The sequence below is a fragment of the Cebidichthys violaceus genome, unplaced genomic scaffold (genome assembly GCF_023349555.1).
Source record: "Cebidichthys violaceus isolate CVI_PGR_0920_01 unplaced genomic scaffold, fCebVio1.0.p SCAF_7, whole genome shotgun sequence".
Classification (NCBI taxonomy): domain Eukaryota; kingdom Metazoa; phylum Chordata; class Actinopteri; order Perciformes; family Stichaeidae; genus Cebidichthys; species Cebidichthys violaceus.
Window position 1 is genome coordinate 15,000,916 of NW_027176927.1, and position 15,408 is coordinate 15,016,323.

General features: G+C 42.3%; 1 protein-coding gene across 2 annotated transcripts in view; it reads left to right on the forward strand.

Moving 5' to 3' along the window:
- Nucleotides 1–15,408, forward strand: part of creb5b (cAMP responsive element binding protein 5b) — a 38,526-nt gene that overhangs the window by 7,037 nt on the left and 16,081 nt on the right. For both annotated transcript variants that reach the window (XM_068735371.1, XM_068735370.1), the window contains exons 4-7: nucleotides 973–1,094; nucleotides 2,560–2,717; nucleotides 12,553–12,679; nucleotides 13,988–14,098. In XM_068735371.1, coding sequence (XP_068591472.1) covers nucleotides 973–1,094; nucleotides 2,560–2,717; nucleotides 12,553–12,679; nucleotides 13,988–14,098 — 518 coding nt within the window. The remainder of the gene's footprint in view (nucleotides 1–972; nucleotides 1,095–2,559; nucleotides 2,718–12,552; nucleotides 12,680–13,987; nucleotides 14,099–15,408) is intronic.

Genomic DNA, 15,408 nt, shown 5'->3' on the forward strand with positions numbered 1-15,408 from the left:
TCCTGCTCCATTGACTCATAGTTGTTATCCTCAACTAAAAATTGACATTACTCGCTTTTTTGTTAATAGAGCTTGAGTTGTTCGAATTGGAAAAAAAGTATATTTGGAGTAAAACTGTATTTTGGGTACGCAGGTCATGATGAAAGTTTGAGTCAATCCCTGGTCTAGCCAGAATGTATAAACAGACCATGAAGTATGCTTTTAGCCTTTGAAACAAGGCTGATCCTAAAATCACCTTCAACTGTCTGAAACCTGATCTCTGTGCACCCCCCACAATGCCAAGTTGAATACCGCAGCTTGACTGAGCTCAACAAATGAAACCCCCACTCAGTCGGTGGGATCTGTACTTTATCATCTGAAATGGGGCTGTCCAGCGCAGTATCTCTCTCTCTCGCTAAGAGAATGAACGTTATGTTTTCTTAAAGTCATTGCAAAAACGTAACAAAAATGTGCATTCTTTACACTTTAGTCTTCATTGAGATCTACATTGGCTTTTGTGAAGAGCTTGTAGTCTAACTGCAGAGGTTAGAAAACACAAAAAGGGAACAAGTGAACTGGTTTTGCAAATTAAGCGTTAAACAGTGAAAATTATACAATGAATCAAAAACAAAGAGTCAAATCTGGTGATATATTTGCTTTTAATTTGTCTGACATATACGGTACCTCTTGCTAACATGGTGTGTGTGATGTACTATTGTGTATACTTTTTTATCATGTGTCCTGTTTGTTTGTTTAGTAATGCTGCTTTGCGATTGAGTGTATGCTTTAATTGGGCCAATGAAATGTACCTTTAAGCTAACATTTATGTTTAATATCTTACACAGTCCCTTAAGAATAATGAAAATGATAATTTTACTTGCGCTGTAATGTTTTGTGGTTCATGATGATGATGATGGTGTATGTGCAGCCTGTCAAATTTAACGGTAGTTGATTTCAAAGCTGAAACTTGAAAAACCTTTCCTTGATTTCCAGACCAGACGCCCACACCAACACGCTTCTTGAAGAACTGTGAGGAAGTGGGATTGTTCAGTGAACTGGATTGCTCCATTGAACAGGAGTTTTGCAAGGCCCAGGAAGAAGAGGACAGTAAACAGGTACTGCAGAGTAGAGAACAAAGCCTCAGGCTGGAAAAAAAAACCTAGGTGAACTCACAGTCACCCAAAGGGGTTAGGTCAGGTGATTATGAACTGTTATCTGCTGCTGTCATCAGTCATGTCACTAATAGCAGCCCACACACTATGAGCTGATGCACACACTTTTAATAGATTAAAAATACCTAGCTCTCATCTAACTGCACTATTTTTGCTTGTTAAAAAGCAACAGATATGTTTCCACCTCGTAAATTCCTGCCATATTTTCACCTTTTCCTCCATGTGTAGTAATGTGGTGCACATCCAGCCCTTGCTGTGCCCTGCCCCACGCTTCCCGATCTCCATCAGTCTTGTTGACACTGACAGACAGGGCTGGCAGGTGGAGATTTGTCACCCACCACAGATGAGGAGAAAAGAGATCAGGTTCTCCACCTGTAACTTCAAACAGTTCTACAGCTATCTCTCAAGGAAGGAGTATTATTTCCTCCCAGACAGACCCCTGAGACAACTTTTGTGACAGCAATAAAAGACCTGGCCAGACATTCTCACATAAGATGTGGTCATTTATGCATTATAGATCTACCCTGGGGCACCTTCACCTTCAACATGGGTTCTAGTCAAACCACCACAAGACAGACTGCTTATCTAATGTCTGGAAAGATGTGCAGTGCACGCTGTAGCTAAGCTGTCGTCTGGGTGGTTTGGCTCTGGAGCTCGTCTGTGCTCAGGTCAGCCTTGTCTAGCCTCCCCAGCCAGTGTGGTTTATGATGGGAGACTCTGCTAAGTCAGCAGGCGACGAGTCAGAGCAAGACTCTCTGGGAGTGCATAGCACAATAAGCAGAGTGAAAGCTTGAAACTTCAGGAAAACAGCAGTTGGCCAATATGAATATTAAATAGTCACATAATCATTTACTCACACTCACACTCACACAAGAGTGAGTGATTTAGTCGGTTGATAAACTTTCCTTTCCCTTTCCTCAATTGTGACACGTATATTTTATGGTCAGCCCTTGTTGTCAGGTAAAAGATTTCTAAAATGTTGTGACTGCGTGAGTATTCTCCTTTTTTATATATAATCATTGCCGGCAGCTGTTTCACATTTGCCTCGATGCAAATTACTTCAACTTGATGTTTGTTTTATGCCAAGATATGTGCATTTAGCTCAGAGCTATATTGTTTCTTACGATACAGGGTTATTTTGGAATGTATATGCGGTTACATGTAACAGAGGTAAAACAAACAAATGAGGGGAATAAAACAATAAGGAAACCTGGTCTTTATTTGGCTCTCAATGTTTCCTCAACTTAGAAACAGCCTGTGGATGATAGTTTACATAGTTCCTCATTACCCATTCAAACAGTTGTAATGCTTGAGTTGTGCTGAAAAATCAACATGCGACAGATGTGCGACATGTGACAGATTCCTAACCTTGTATACTCTGCTTGCTTTCTTGCTTTTCTCGCTGCAGAGCGTCTCACTGCACGGCCAGGCAGGGCAAGGCCAGCACCAGCAGTCCCACTCACGGATGGGCAACCATGATACCAGCATAGTGATCCAGCAGGCCCTGCCCTCTCCTCAGTCCAGCTCCGTCATCACTCAGGCTCCATCCACCAACAGACAGATAGGGTGAGTACGCCAAGTGGTCGAAGTATCCAGCAGAACACCAGAAATTTACAAAAAATGTAGGTAATATTTGACTTGAAAGAGAGGGAATCATTTTTTTGTGTTTTTATCTTTGCATCTCTTTCCATTATGTGTTTCTTCTTTGTGATCGAGCAGTAGAAGTACTGTTAAGAACTGCTGACAGACTGAATATTATCTGGGGAGTGCTGAGTGTATCCTCTCACCTCAAGTGCGCCCCTGTTACAGTGACAGCCTTAGGCTCGGCCTGGTCCTTTTTTGTCCGTGCCGATTGTCATTCCTCCATAGTCTCTGAGGTAATGTTAGTGTTTTGTTACATTCGGAGCAGTGTATGTGGGGCAGGCGATTCATGTTTTGCTGTTCATTCAGTATTGTCCTACAGCAGATCATGCCAAAGAGGGTCCCAGAGGACAAGATGAGGTCATTGTTGAAGGCTTAACTGTGACTGCTTTTACAGCGGTTTAGCGTTTCATGCTCTAAAATAGTTTCTTTCACTCTATGGGAATGTCAGCCAAAACCTCAGAGCTCTGTTTCTCAGATACCTTTGCGCTGCCATGCTACAGGTGTATTATAAAAACCAGCAGATGTTAACTGCAGTCTTTTTGTTTTGTGCTGCTTCATTATTTACCTGCAGTGTTTATTGGTCAAGTAGTAGTTCATGTAGTAGCATTTTTAATCACAGTCAAAATCAAACCCTGATGATCCATATCTGCACACTGTGAGTAGTGTATGTAGTAGCTATGAGATTTTATAAACTCTACCATCACCACTCTACCACTCTACTCTACTAACATGGGTCTTTGTTTCCTCAAGTGACTTTTTGTCTTTATATATCAACAACATAATCGTTACCACACACAAACATTTAGATCCTTTTTTCCTTATGGAGACACTCCACCGACCTCATTCCTTCCTTATCCCTTAACCCCAACCAGCTTCAAACTTGTGCCAGGGCTTTGTTACTGTAAACCAGACCTGTGGCAAGCAAGACATTGAGATGGCTCAGTGTTAGGCCTGTGCTGTGCCGAGGTTGTCCTGTGTAGATTTACTGCTCGAGGAGCTAGTGAATATTGGATGGGAGGCCCATCACTAAGCCTGACTGACACTCCGTCAGGCTCTTTGTCGAGGACGGGGGTACAATTTCAACCCCCTGGAGGAGCAGCAATCACTGCCAGTAACAGAGACTTTGCTGAGCCTGCTTCACCTGAGTTTACCTGTCATTAAAAACTCATCAGAGCTGGTAGGCCATGTGGTATTGGTCTTCAGCCACAGGATGGCACATAAGTCTCAGCTGCAGTTATCATAGCACATTATGAGGCATTTCCTAAGCAGCGCATGTACTGTATGTGCTAAAACTGTAGAAGCATCACTTGTTTACGAGGACTGTGGAATCCACATGAAACACATGAATAGGAGGAGTAGATTCACACCAACGAAATGTGGAAATGTTCACATCAGCAGAAAAATGGGCTAAGGAAACCCCTCCACTAAGAAGCAGTGCTTCCACAGGAAGCCATTAGGGCCAACCAAAGGCTCCGTGCACAGGGTTTCTCCACAGGAACTTCCCACATGCTGAACAAGCCGGACACTTCACAGGCTAGCTGTGCTCTGTCCAGATTGGAAGTTAGGGAGCCTGAAGGTCAGATCAGGGTTTCCCTATGCTGCTACGCTGCTGTCCTGTTAAGTCACTTCAACTGTAGTCTCCAATATGTTTTGATTTCCAATGTCTTTGTGAAGAAAAGACAATCAAAACGTGTTAATCCACAGTGCATAAAGTCTTTACTGTGCATGTTTGTGCTTGGTTTTACATTTTTTATCTGAGACAATTAAGAAAAAGTTATCCTCATCAATTAATCTGCTTTGTTTGTGCATGTGATCAATTCAGGCCTATAAAGCTTATAATCTCTGTGATGAGTATATCTCTGAATGAGAAGAAATCACCAAAACAAAATCGGTTTAATCTCTCCTCCATCTGCTTCCTTCGTTCTCGGCTCGGCTAAACGTGCAGCGTGAGCGTCCAATGAATTAGGATAACAAGTCATTTTCATTGCTCCACAATGTTTACTAAAGAGCTTTGAGGCTTGGAATCAATTAGGATTGGCTTTCCTCAAGTCCATTTACTTTAGGGTTGAGCTGAGCCTGCAGCTGTGAAACCTGAGGACCTCGCTCTCTCTTTCTCTCTCTCTCTTTTCTCTCTCTCCCTTTCTACTCTGAGTCCCTAAACAAGGTCTTTGGGGAGCTGCACTGACACAAACCAGTGTTAAAACCAGGCATAAGAAACAGCCAGCAGATCTTAATGTCACGGCTATCATTATCATACAAAGCGAAGCGGCCTCCAACAGATTTGAATGCTTTCTGCTTTTCAATTATAAACATCTGGTGCTGAGTTATGTCAGATTAAATGCGTTGGACATTACAAGTCAACCATGTGAGATACAACATTCTGTGGAAACCTCAACCTTTTGACTCCAAAGAGGAGATGTGCTGGTATGGGTGTAGGCACAAGGCACTACAAATTAAATTTGTCTCCACTGGCTCAGCAGAGGAACTCTGGCCAATCGTTTCCATTACATAGCCTAATCAACCTGAATGCGGCTGGGTTAAGTGAGGAGTGATTATAGTACAGATGTGGTAAAATATCTAATCATCAATTTATGATAATGTGGTATTTAATTACATATCTCAATTTTGTCTTATTTTATTACATGGGGACATCTTCTTTGATAATAGTTTGTAAGAATGTTGAAAACTTTGTGAGCCTAAAATGTGCCATCTCTAACATCACTTACTGTTGATATCAGTCAGTTTTGGTTTGCAAATGTGGCATGAACATTATCTTTGACTACAAAGTAGTTCCCCATTCTTATCTGAAGATACGTTTTTGTTTTGTGGTTTCTACAGGATTCATCTCTAAACTAAAATGTGTTTTGTTGGTGATGTCCCACCCTGGGCGTACTCTGTGCATCTTCAAGTTTGGCTGTCACATCACCGTGCAAAGCTCTAAAGGAAGTCAATTTGTGGTTTTATTTCCAATGCTGCTTTAAATGCACAATATTTATCACACCTCAGAGCCACCAGCCTCTTGTGTTCCTTGTTTCTGCCTTTAAGGGAAGTAGCACAAATAGATGTTGGTCTGCATGCCTTCTAAACAGCAGGGTTTCATGCAAAGCTCAAGTATAGCATGACACATTTGAATTTCCTGTGTTTTGTCAAGATGATTTGGTGATATGCTAATTGTTTATTAACGACCACTGGGTAAAAGATCTTGCTGATACTTGCCATTCTCTCTATTTGAATGAATATTTTTGACGAATCACATTTGTATTTCTTTTTTCTTTATATAGATTATGATCATCATATCAATCCAGCTGATATGATTTGTAGATTCTGGTTTGCACTTTTCTAAAAAGCTCACATCTTAAAAACAAATAAAATGCATGCATTTGCAAATGCAGTCTGTGCATGGTCTGTCACAATTTATTTTGCTCCTGATGTGATTTAGTTTTCTCACAGTTTGTCTACATATAGTACATCAGCTGTTACCTACCAATTCATTAATGATAGGTTAGTGGTTCTGATAGTTTTGATGATTTTAAATCAAAGAGGCACTCCTTTTCACATTTATTCTATAGATTGCATAACACTTTTTCCCATGCGTGTGATAAAACAACTGTGCTGATTTCAACACCCATTGTACCGGAACAGAGAGCCTCCATACCTCCACGGAGAGTTATGGGCTTTCCATGGACAAACTTTGACCTCATGAACTTCACAATTTAAACAAAACTTCCTTTATTATTGTTTATGATTAGATTGCATTCAGCAAGTGGTGATAAGGAGGGAGGTCCGCCCTGAGTGCAGGAGCGCGCGACCTCCACAAAATGCCTGAGGTGCCCTCAGGCTGTGACTTCACAAATGCCCTTTTCCACAGACAAATATGGGGAAACGGCTGAACTGTGTATAAACTGTAAAGCAAATGCACATAGAATAGTAGCAGGCAGAGAGAAGAGAAGAACACATAAACAAAGGTACAGAAAAACAAAGGTATAGTGCAATCAATTACAAAAGAGGAAGGAGAGAAAAAGAAAAGGAGAGAGAATGCAGGATGTACATCTGACCTGAATTAAGATGAGCTCATTGTGTACTGCAGTGGGTTTAATAGTGCGTTTGTAGAGGAACGCCCAGACTCTGTTCCCTCTCATTCCAGTGGGGCTGTGTCATCCCTGCCCCGGGGCCACCACACATGCAGGCTCCTGCACAAGCAACTCACACACAGGGACATGCCTCACAGCTCTGGGGAGCAGGGATCACAACGTGGGGAAGTGTGGAAAAGGGGGATCAGAGGTGAACAGAGGAGAGGAAGAAAGGGATCAGAGGTGGATGGAGGAGAGGAAGAGGAGGATAGGAGGTAGATGGAGGAGAGGAAATGAAGGATCAGGAGGGTGGACGAGAGAGAGAGTGAAGAGAGACATCAGATGTGAGGACATAGGTTTTTTACCAGGACAGTGGCCTGCCGGGTGGAGGAGAAGATAAAAGACATGTCTGCACAAGGAAAGGAAAAGATAGATTATGCTTGGATGGAAATATGGATAAAGTGGGATCAGAATGACTGAAGGTGTGAGAAAAATGCACTGAGATTATGAAAGGAAAATGAAGATGGAAAACTGAAAGACAAACAGAGCGATGAGACTGTTGGTGGAAGTCAGGTATCAGGTGGCTGAATGAGAGGAAGAGAAGTTGCTTAAAGAGGAGTGGGACAAACAAGCAAAGTAATAGTCAAGTTTGAGTAGATGAAGAGGAAGAAAGATGAAGTATCATTAAAAGTGAAAGGGGCGGTGTTAGCCAAATATTACAACATCAGTCAGGTGCTGCATATCATGTTAGCTTGTAACAAGATGACGCTTTTTTCTGATTGACTGGTGATAGGAATGTATTGGCATGCTTTTTACTTTCGATGAAAATGAAAGACAACCCATCTTCGCTCATGGGATCAAATGAATCAAAACAATATCATATTTGGTGAATAAATACCACAACACTTGCTCTAATTCACTCCAGAGAATCATACACCAACATCTCTCAACTGTGCTTTGGCACGGCTTAACTCAGCTTGAGACTCCCTAATGTGAGGACACCCCATCCCAGATCCATCCCAGTCCAGCACCCTCCCAGCATCCATCCCTCCTAGCCCACTAATAAAAGTCAGCCTGTGTCGTAACCCATTAGGTCTGATTTATTTGATCAGATTCGTATTATTTCCTCAGTCCAAACCCCATGGCACTCTCCTCCCACCAGTGATTAAAGGCAGTAAATCAGGGGCAGGTCCTGTGTAGTGTTTACTCAGAGAGCCAGGCAGCTGCAAGCTGTTTGAGGCCCTTGTTTCTCCCTCTGTTTACCTCCGTTCCCATGGCGACTACACCACCGTCTCTCGAACGTCTGGAACTTGGCTCTGGGCTGTTTTGGTTACGTTCAAAAGTTTTTAGCTGCTGTGTCTACCCAGAGCTCGCAGTGACTTCACCCAGTGAGGAGTGAGCGCAGAGATGTTGGACGAGTCGAGGAGGGAAAGAGAGGGAAAAGCAAGAGGAGGAGAGGAGGGAGGGACACAATCTGGGGGTGGGCAGGCACAGGGTGGGGGGAGGGCGAAAAGCCAAGAGCATTACATCATTGCTGGAGCAGAGTCAGAAAGGGAAGGATATGAGTCAGTGGACTGACTGCACCTCTCTCTCTCCCCCTCTCTCTCCCTCTCCTGCTCTTCTTGGATGGCAGCCAAGCCCTTGTGTTTAAGTCTCCAGTGCTTGAGTTGGAGCTGGGACTGTGTGGATTGGGACAGTACAGCTTAGTATGTGTGCAGACTGCAGGATTTGTAGGTTAGAGCTAGCCAATCCAGAGGGGCTTGAGTTGAAATGTGGGCACCCTGAGGGGTCCAGAAGAGAGTTATAGAGGATTAACAGGACAATGAGAGGAGGGGAAACATGAGAGAAAATAGCAGGATAAATGACAGAAATGGAGTATGGAACAAGAGATAAAAACGCAGAAGAGGAACTCGGGGAGAGAAGAAGGTCTGGCAGTGATGTCATGGTGGAGTGAAGGTGGGCGGGGTGGTGGAGGGGTGGTGCGGTGGTGGTTCTTGGGCGGGGACTGTGGAGGAGAGCTGGGCTGAGAGCAAGGCACTCAGTAATGTGAGAGTGCAGGGTCAGGACTGCAGAGTGTCTACCTGCTCTCCCCTGGGGCCCACGGCCCAGGCTATTATCAATCCCCTCAGTGGAGCCGCAGCCTGTCATTATTCACTCACATGCATACACACACATGCACACATTGAAACATGCAGCTATTCACACACAAACACTCTAAACATGAATCCACTAATCCACTGTACAGTCTGGTGCATAATGTATTCACAGTCAAACAGATGTAAACACTGAGAGAAGAAGAGAATTTAAAAGAAGACACATCCCAATTAGAATGCTCTGTTCATATACAGGGAAACCCTGCAAGCTAAATAAAGTATGTTGATACCAAGGGTTGCGGCTAACTTTTATTTTTATTACTTCTTGAGAAATCTGCCGAACATTACTAAATCAATTAATGGAAGACTGAGAAGGCCAAACACGGATTTTTAAAAAAAAGTCACAGAGAAGAAAACGTTCTTCAGGTAAAAAAAGAAAAATATCTTTGTTCGATACAATAGCTGACAATAGTGGAAGAACTGTTCAAAACCCCAAAAGATGCAATTCATTATCATATGACAAACTAAAGCAGGAAATTATTTCATTTGAGACGCCTTAACCAGCCAATGTGGAAGATCTTTCTTGAAAAAAACTTTCAATTAATGGACTTTCAATTACGGGACTCCTCATGACTTTCAATTAATGGACAGAAAATGGACACGTTCATTCTAACAAGTAACAAAATTCTTATTTTTATTAGTAGAGGCTTTTTGACTCCAGCCAGTCTAAAATGTCTTTTATTATTTGCAGAGTCACAAAGCTGAGTTAATCCCTAGAGGAAGCGTTTGAGATGTTAGAGTTGTTTTTCCGCCCAATGGACAGGCAGGTTGTGTTTTGGTGTGTGTGGTGGTGACGGACACGGTGTTTGTCCTCCCCCTGCTCTGCTGCAGGTGACAGGCGCAGCAATACAACCTGCTACAAGCTTCAAAGGAAGCTTTCTTCTCTAGAAAATGGGAGCCTGACCTGCAACAACCAAGCGACCTGCCTGTGCCGTGTCCTGACCTCTGCTGCTTATGGACTGCAGTGTGATTTGACTTTCCTAATGACAATATCAGCATCTGAAAGCATTTCATTGATCTGGTATTGCAGAGTTTGAGAAGTGTTTGTTTCTGGCACACACTGGACTATAAATAGTTTCTTACAATTGCTTCCAGAACCTAGTTAAAAAACTTTTTTACTCCTCAGCTTCATGGTTAAAAAAATCACATTTCCCATAAAAGTTGCTGTGGCAGTCTGTCGAAACAGGACCATATATAACATTACTCTCACTTTAAGTGTAAATTAAATCATTAAATCAGCATAATTGATGTATAGCATGCACAAGATTATGATGGTCTTTGAGATATGCATATTAAAGTGTAATAGTGTAATAATCTGTATAAAGATATGCAAAGGACTACATTGTAATGCATTTAATATTTGGATATCCCGTATTATACAAAAATAAATTTGATATGATAAATAAGCAATTTTTTAAACAAAATTAGATACATGAATGATCTAATTTCAAGTTGTCAAAGAGATGTAAGCAACGATTTTACAGCATAGTTTAAACATTTTCCCCCTTGGTTTGGGGCAACAAAATCTCTTCAGAAAATCACATTCATCTCATCAGGGGGTCATCATTCAGAATGCAAATCCCGCAAAACAGTTCATACAAAATCAACAGCGTGTCACTGCCACTGCTTCGTGACTGTTATTTCATCCTGGATGATGGCAGAGTCTGAACGCAGAGGGAAACTGTGTTGATGTAGTGCGCAGCTACACTGCATAACTCATTGTACTTTCATAACTTTTCCCATGTGGAAATGTTTGGATTCGCAGTGTTGCTCAGATGTCATATGTGCTGTTAAATGAGTGTGATTGTGATAAATTGGGATGTTAGACAGGAATGACACACAGTCGGGATGGTAATGATGCTGTGTGTGGAGCAATCTTAAATGTCTGGAGCGTAAATGCACATATTTAGGTCTGGAAAAATACAGTTATTTATTCAGGTGGAGGAGTGTTTGCTCTGGTGCAACCCCCCTCCTAAATTGCCATCACTCCATTACTACTCACTCTTACGCTAATCCAGGCCATGATGTGGTCAATTGATTATATTAAACCGTCCAACACCTAAATTCTTCTTGTTTGCGTGCATTTTTAAATGCTGAAGGAAATGGTGCTTGCATTCATCCTGATGATATCGATAATGTGGAGACTTATTGATTCTCCTGATACAAGTTATTTAGGAGTCAAGTAGTGAATGCTTTTTTTTTATGCTGTTGGGACTGACTGGTTATTGCACGCATGAGGGTGTAGCAGCACCCTGCAGCTGGGAATCGGTGTTCTTACAAGCAGGGATTTGGTGGATGATGTCGCCGCGTGCAGATGGACTGGTCTGGCTGTTTAGAAGGCTGCAGCCCTCAGCCAGTGACAAGACTGCTGTCAATAGTTTAAGCTTAGCCCGGGCCTCATCTTTACATGTGATTTACTGATGTGGCCGTGAGTGTGGATAGGCCTGTTGGTCCGTGCACACTTTTGTGGTCACCAAGAGGGTTTTTTTCCCCACAGGACTCCCACCGCTGTAGCAGTTTCTGAAAGTGGTTCTCGTCATGCACGTCTTGTGGTTGTTATGACAAAAATTGTGCATTCATCATCGCCATCATCGTTATTCATCCATTGTACTACATAAAGTATGCTTGTTTTAAGTGCATCCAAAAACTCCCAAGATGCCTCAGCTTTCAACTGCAGCATGACTACACAGCTACACACTCTTTTTGTCCATTCTGACTTTATAGCTGCAGAAACAAGTGGAAACTAAAAATGAAAGAAGTTGGGGAAAACATTTGCTCTGAAATAGCACAGCTGTGAAATTAAGGTGTAGGAATTATTTTTAAGATGCAAGAACAGTTTAGTGATGTCACATTGTAGACTTTTGCAATAGCTCAAGGTTTTTTTTCAGGCTAAGACATTTTGTAAACTTCTTTTGAACTTGGGTTTAAAACATAACACAAAAGTCTATATTTATTTTAAACCTTTAGCATTTATGTGTAGAAATTGAATGAATGAATGATTTATACTACTATGACATTATACTGAGTCGGTGTACTGTAAATACTGCCAATAAAGGGGTATTTATTAATGTATTTGTCAAAAATGGATATAACACAATTAATTATTTAAAATACATCTTCATATTTTGTCTGAATATGAAATGTGTAGTATTAATTAAGTATGTTTATTTTTTCATTTATTGAGAAATTACTTACTATAATTAATTTATGTATTACTATCATTATTTACTTGTTTACTTGACAACTGAGCAAACTATCTGCTGATGAGGCTGAAAGATATGATTACAACTATGTTATTTGGTGTTATTAAGCAGCCATTGTGTTTATACACCACTTATGGGTGCTTCACGTTATAACTTATAACTAGCACCGTAAAGGTGGCGGTAGTTGGACTTGATGTTGACATATGACCAAAGAATAACGAAACCTGAACTTGTCTGAATGTTTTGTGTGTGTGTGTGTGTGTGTGTGTGTGTGTGTGTGTGTGTGTGTGTGTGTGTGTGTGTGTGTGTGTGTGTGTGTGTGTCTTCTCAGGCCTGTCCCCGGCTCTCTGTCCTCATTGCTGCACCTACGAAACAGACAGCGACAGCCTCTGCCAGCCTCCATGCCTGGAACTCTGCCAGACCCGACCATGCCTGGCTCCTCAGCCGTGCTGATGCCTGTGAGTACAACAACAGCGCACAGAGCACATTCACTCACTGCCTCATATGTGACGACAGTGTAAATTCAGACTGAACATAAACTACGCATTAGTTTGGGATGTTTTCCATCACAATTAATATGATTTGGCACAGTTTTTAAGGAAGCAGTCTACCTCTGGGTTTAGAATATGGACTTTATTGTAATTAAGCCAAAAAGACTTAGAGGACCGACTTTGGGAAGCGAGAAATGATAACAACCCAGAGAAAGCTCCTCATATCAGGATTCTAATGATACAACATATGTTCTCATTGTAACACAAGACAGCCTGTGTTTATGGTATGGGCTAAAAAAACTCCCATGTTTATTAAATTAAGAGCTAAGCGATTTTGGGGAAGATTGACGGTTCAGGAAAGGGGTGCAGGTTTGGGTGATATTTTTACACAAAACACACTTAGTGCAATTAAGGCTGTGTGTCAGGTTCTAGGCCTGAGTCTCTGTGGACGAGGGGGGAGAAGCGGGGGTCAGGCAAGGGGGGGGGGGCATTCCCCATAGAGACCAGCACACCACCCAGAGTTCAGCAGCTGGGAGGCCACAGCAGCTCACACACGTGTGCATGCTGACGCTCACACAAAGGTTTCTTCTTTCCTGCATGTACTGCTCAGTGAGCACTGCTCACATCATCGCCCTGCGCAGATGACCTCTCACCCCTGTCAGCTTAACCAGCTGATTTGCCCACATTCAGGTCTCAGCTGTGACACATGGCCACACTGACCAGGGTCACTAAGAGGCAGGCAGTAACCACACACACACACACACACTCAAAGACAGATTCACATGCATTCATATAACTAACTCACACCTACTCACATCTCGTTCACCTTGTTAACACGTCCTGTACAAGGAGAGGCCAGGGTTTGATATGTTGGTCTGACTGACACCCACCACACTATTATCAGAAACACACATACCCCTGTTGCACCGGCTTCCTGTGTTAAGTCCCTCCGTGCTGGCTTCCTGTTTTGGTTCAGCTCCAGTTATCATCACACAGAGCTGTGCACAGTGCAGCCTGTCATGAGAAATCAGGCTCTCATGCTCTCTCACCTCATCCCCCTTAGCCTACTGTGCTGCAGGATGAGTTTCACACTTGATATTCAAACACTTCTTTTGTTAAAATAGTTATCTTGAGCAACTTGGTAAGACATAAAAATAGCATAGATCACAGCTAAATTAATTGTTTTTTGATGATTCATCTTGTAGAAAAAGTTTTGTGGTATATGGGAATAATTTTTTTTGAAAGTTTGAAAATTATTATTATTGTAATCTTCAGATGGAGAGACAAATGTCAATGGGCTCCAATATGATGGGTATGCAAGGACCCACCCACAGCAGCTCCTGCTCTTCCGCTCACATTCCCTCCATGCACTCAGAAGCCAAACTGGTGAGTATATGCATGTATTAACATGGATACATACACACTCACACACACACGTACATAAGTGCACACGCTCAAGCTCAATGTGTTGCAACTTTCTTTTCCACTGGGCTGTGCCAGCAAAGCTGTGCTCTTAGGTCTGTGTGGATTTCATCATTTAGTGTGTAATCAAAGCTGTGTCTGAACCTGCCAGTGCAGCGCTGGAGACTGGCTGGAATAAAGGGCCCTTTATGTGGTTGTGGCTGGGCTGCCCACCGACTGCCTGATGTATATCTTAATGTACAGAACATGTTTTGTAGGTCCTGCAACTTGTTAGCACTAGTTTAACACAGCAGGGAAAAAATCAAATGACCTCATCCTTCACAAAGCAGGCAGTTAGAGCAGTGGGAATGAGACGTAGCTGAGGGAGGAGAGACAGAAAGAGTGAGAGTCAGAAGACCGACTGACGAAAAAAATTAACAGAAAGAAACCTTCCACTCGGTTCAGCTTTGCATGTTAGTACTGCTAATACTGATGCCAGTGACTGACAGTATACACCTAACAGTTACACTCGGGGTGATAAGACTTGATAAATCCTGTAGCAACGTGACCACCAGCCAGTCTGTGTTTTCAAAATAATAACAAATGGAAAAGGCGCCATAGAAATAAGAGCAAGTGTCATGACTGCATGTCCAAAAAAATCACAATCCATAATGAAAAGCATTGGCTGCTCTTTGTGTTTGGAAAGGTTCACTGATAGCTGATTTGCTGGACAGAAACATATTGTGGAGAGAGAGAGAGAGAGAGAGAGAGAGAGAGAGAGAGAGAGAGAGAGAGAGAGAGAGAGAGAGAGAGAGATAGAGAGAGCAAGAGGAGGTAGCAGAGGTCATTAGAAGAGTTATTGCTCTGATAGAGTAGAGCGGGAGCATTCCCAGGGCATTTAATTCTCCCTCTTCCTCATGCTCTCTCAAGATTGATCGTCTTTGTAGTCTTTTGAATCTCTTCAACTGTTCCTATGGTAACACGCTGGGGTAACACAATATTAGTGTATTAGGCTTATCTCTCCCTTGGCCATCATCCAGACAGATCTTACTCTTTTTTTCTCCTCCTATCTATGTAATTGAATTGTAAATACTCTGTTAGTCCTCCCATAAACATATGCAGTCACTAAACGGCTACAGGCCCCGCGACCATGCAACTTTCTGGTTAGTTGGCCATTCAGACACGAGGCACAGCAACCAAATGTGGATCAATTGAGATTCTGCTCCCTGATGTCTGAACACAACTGATGGAATTCCATGATTGTGGACAGAAAGTGAGAGACTAATTGTGTTATC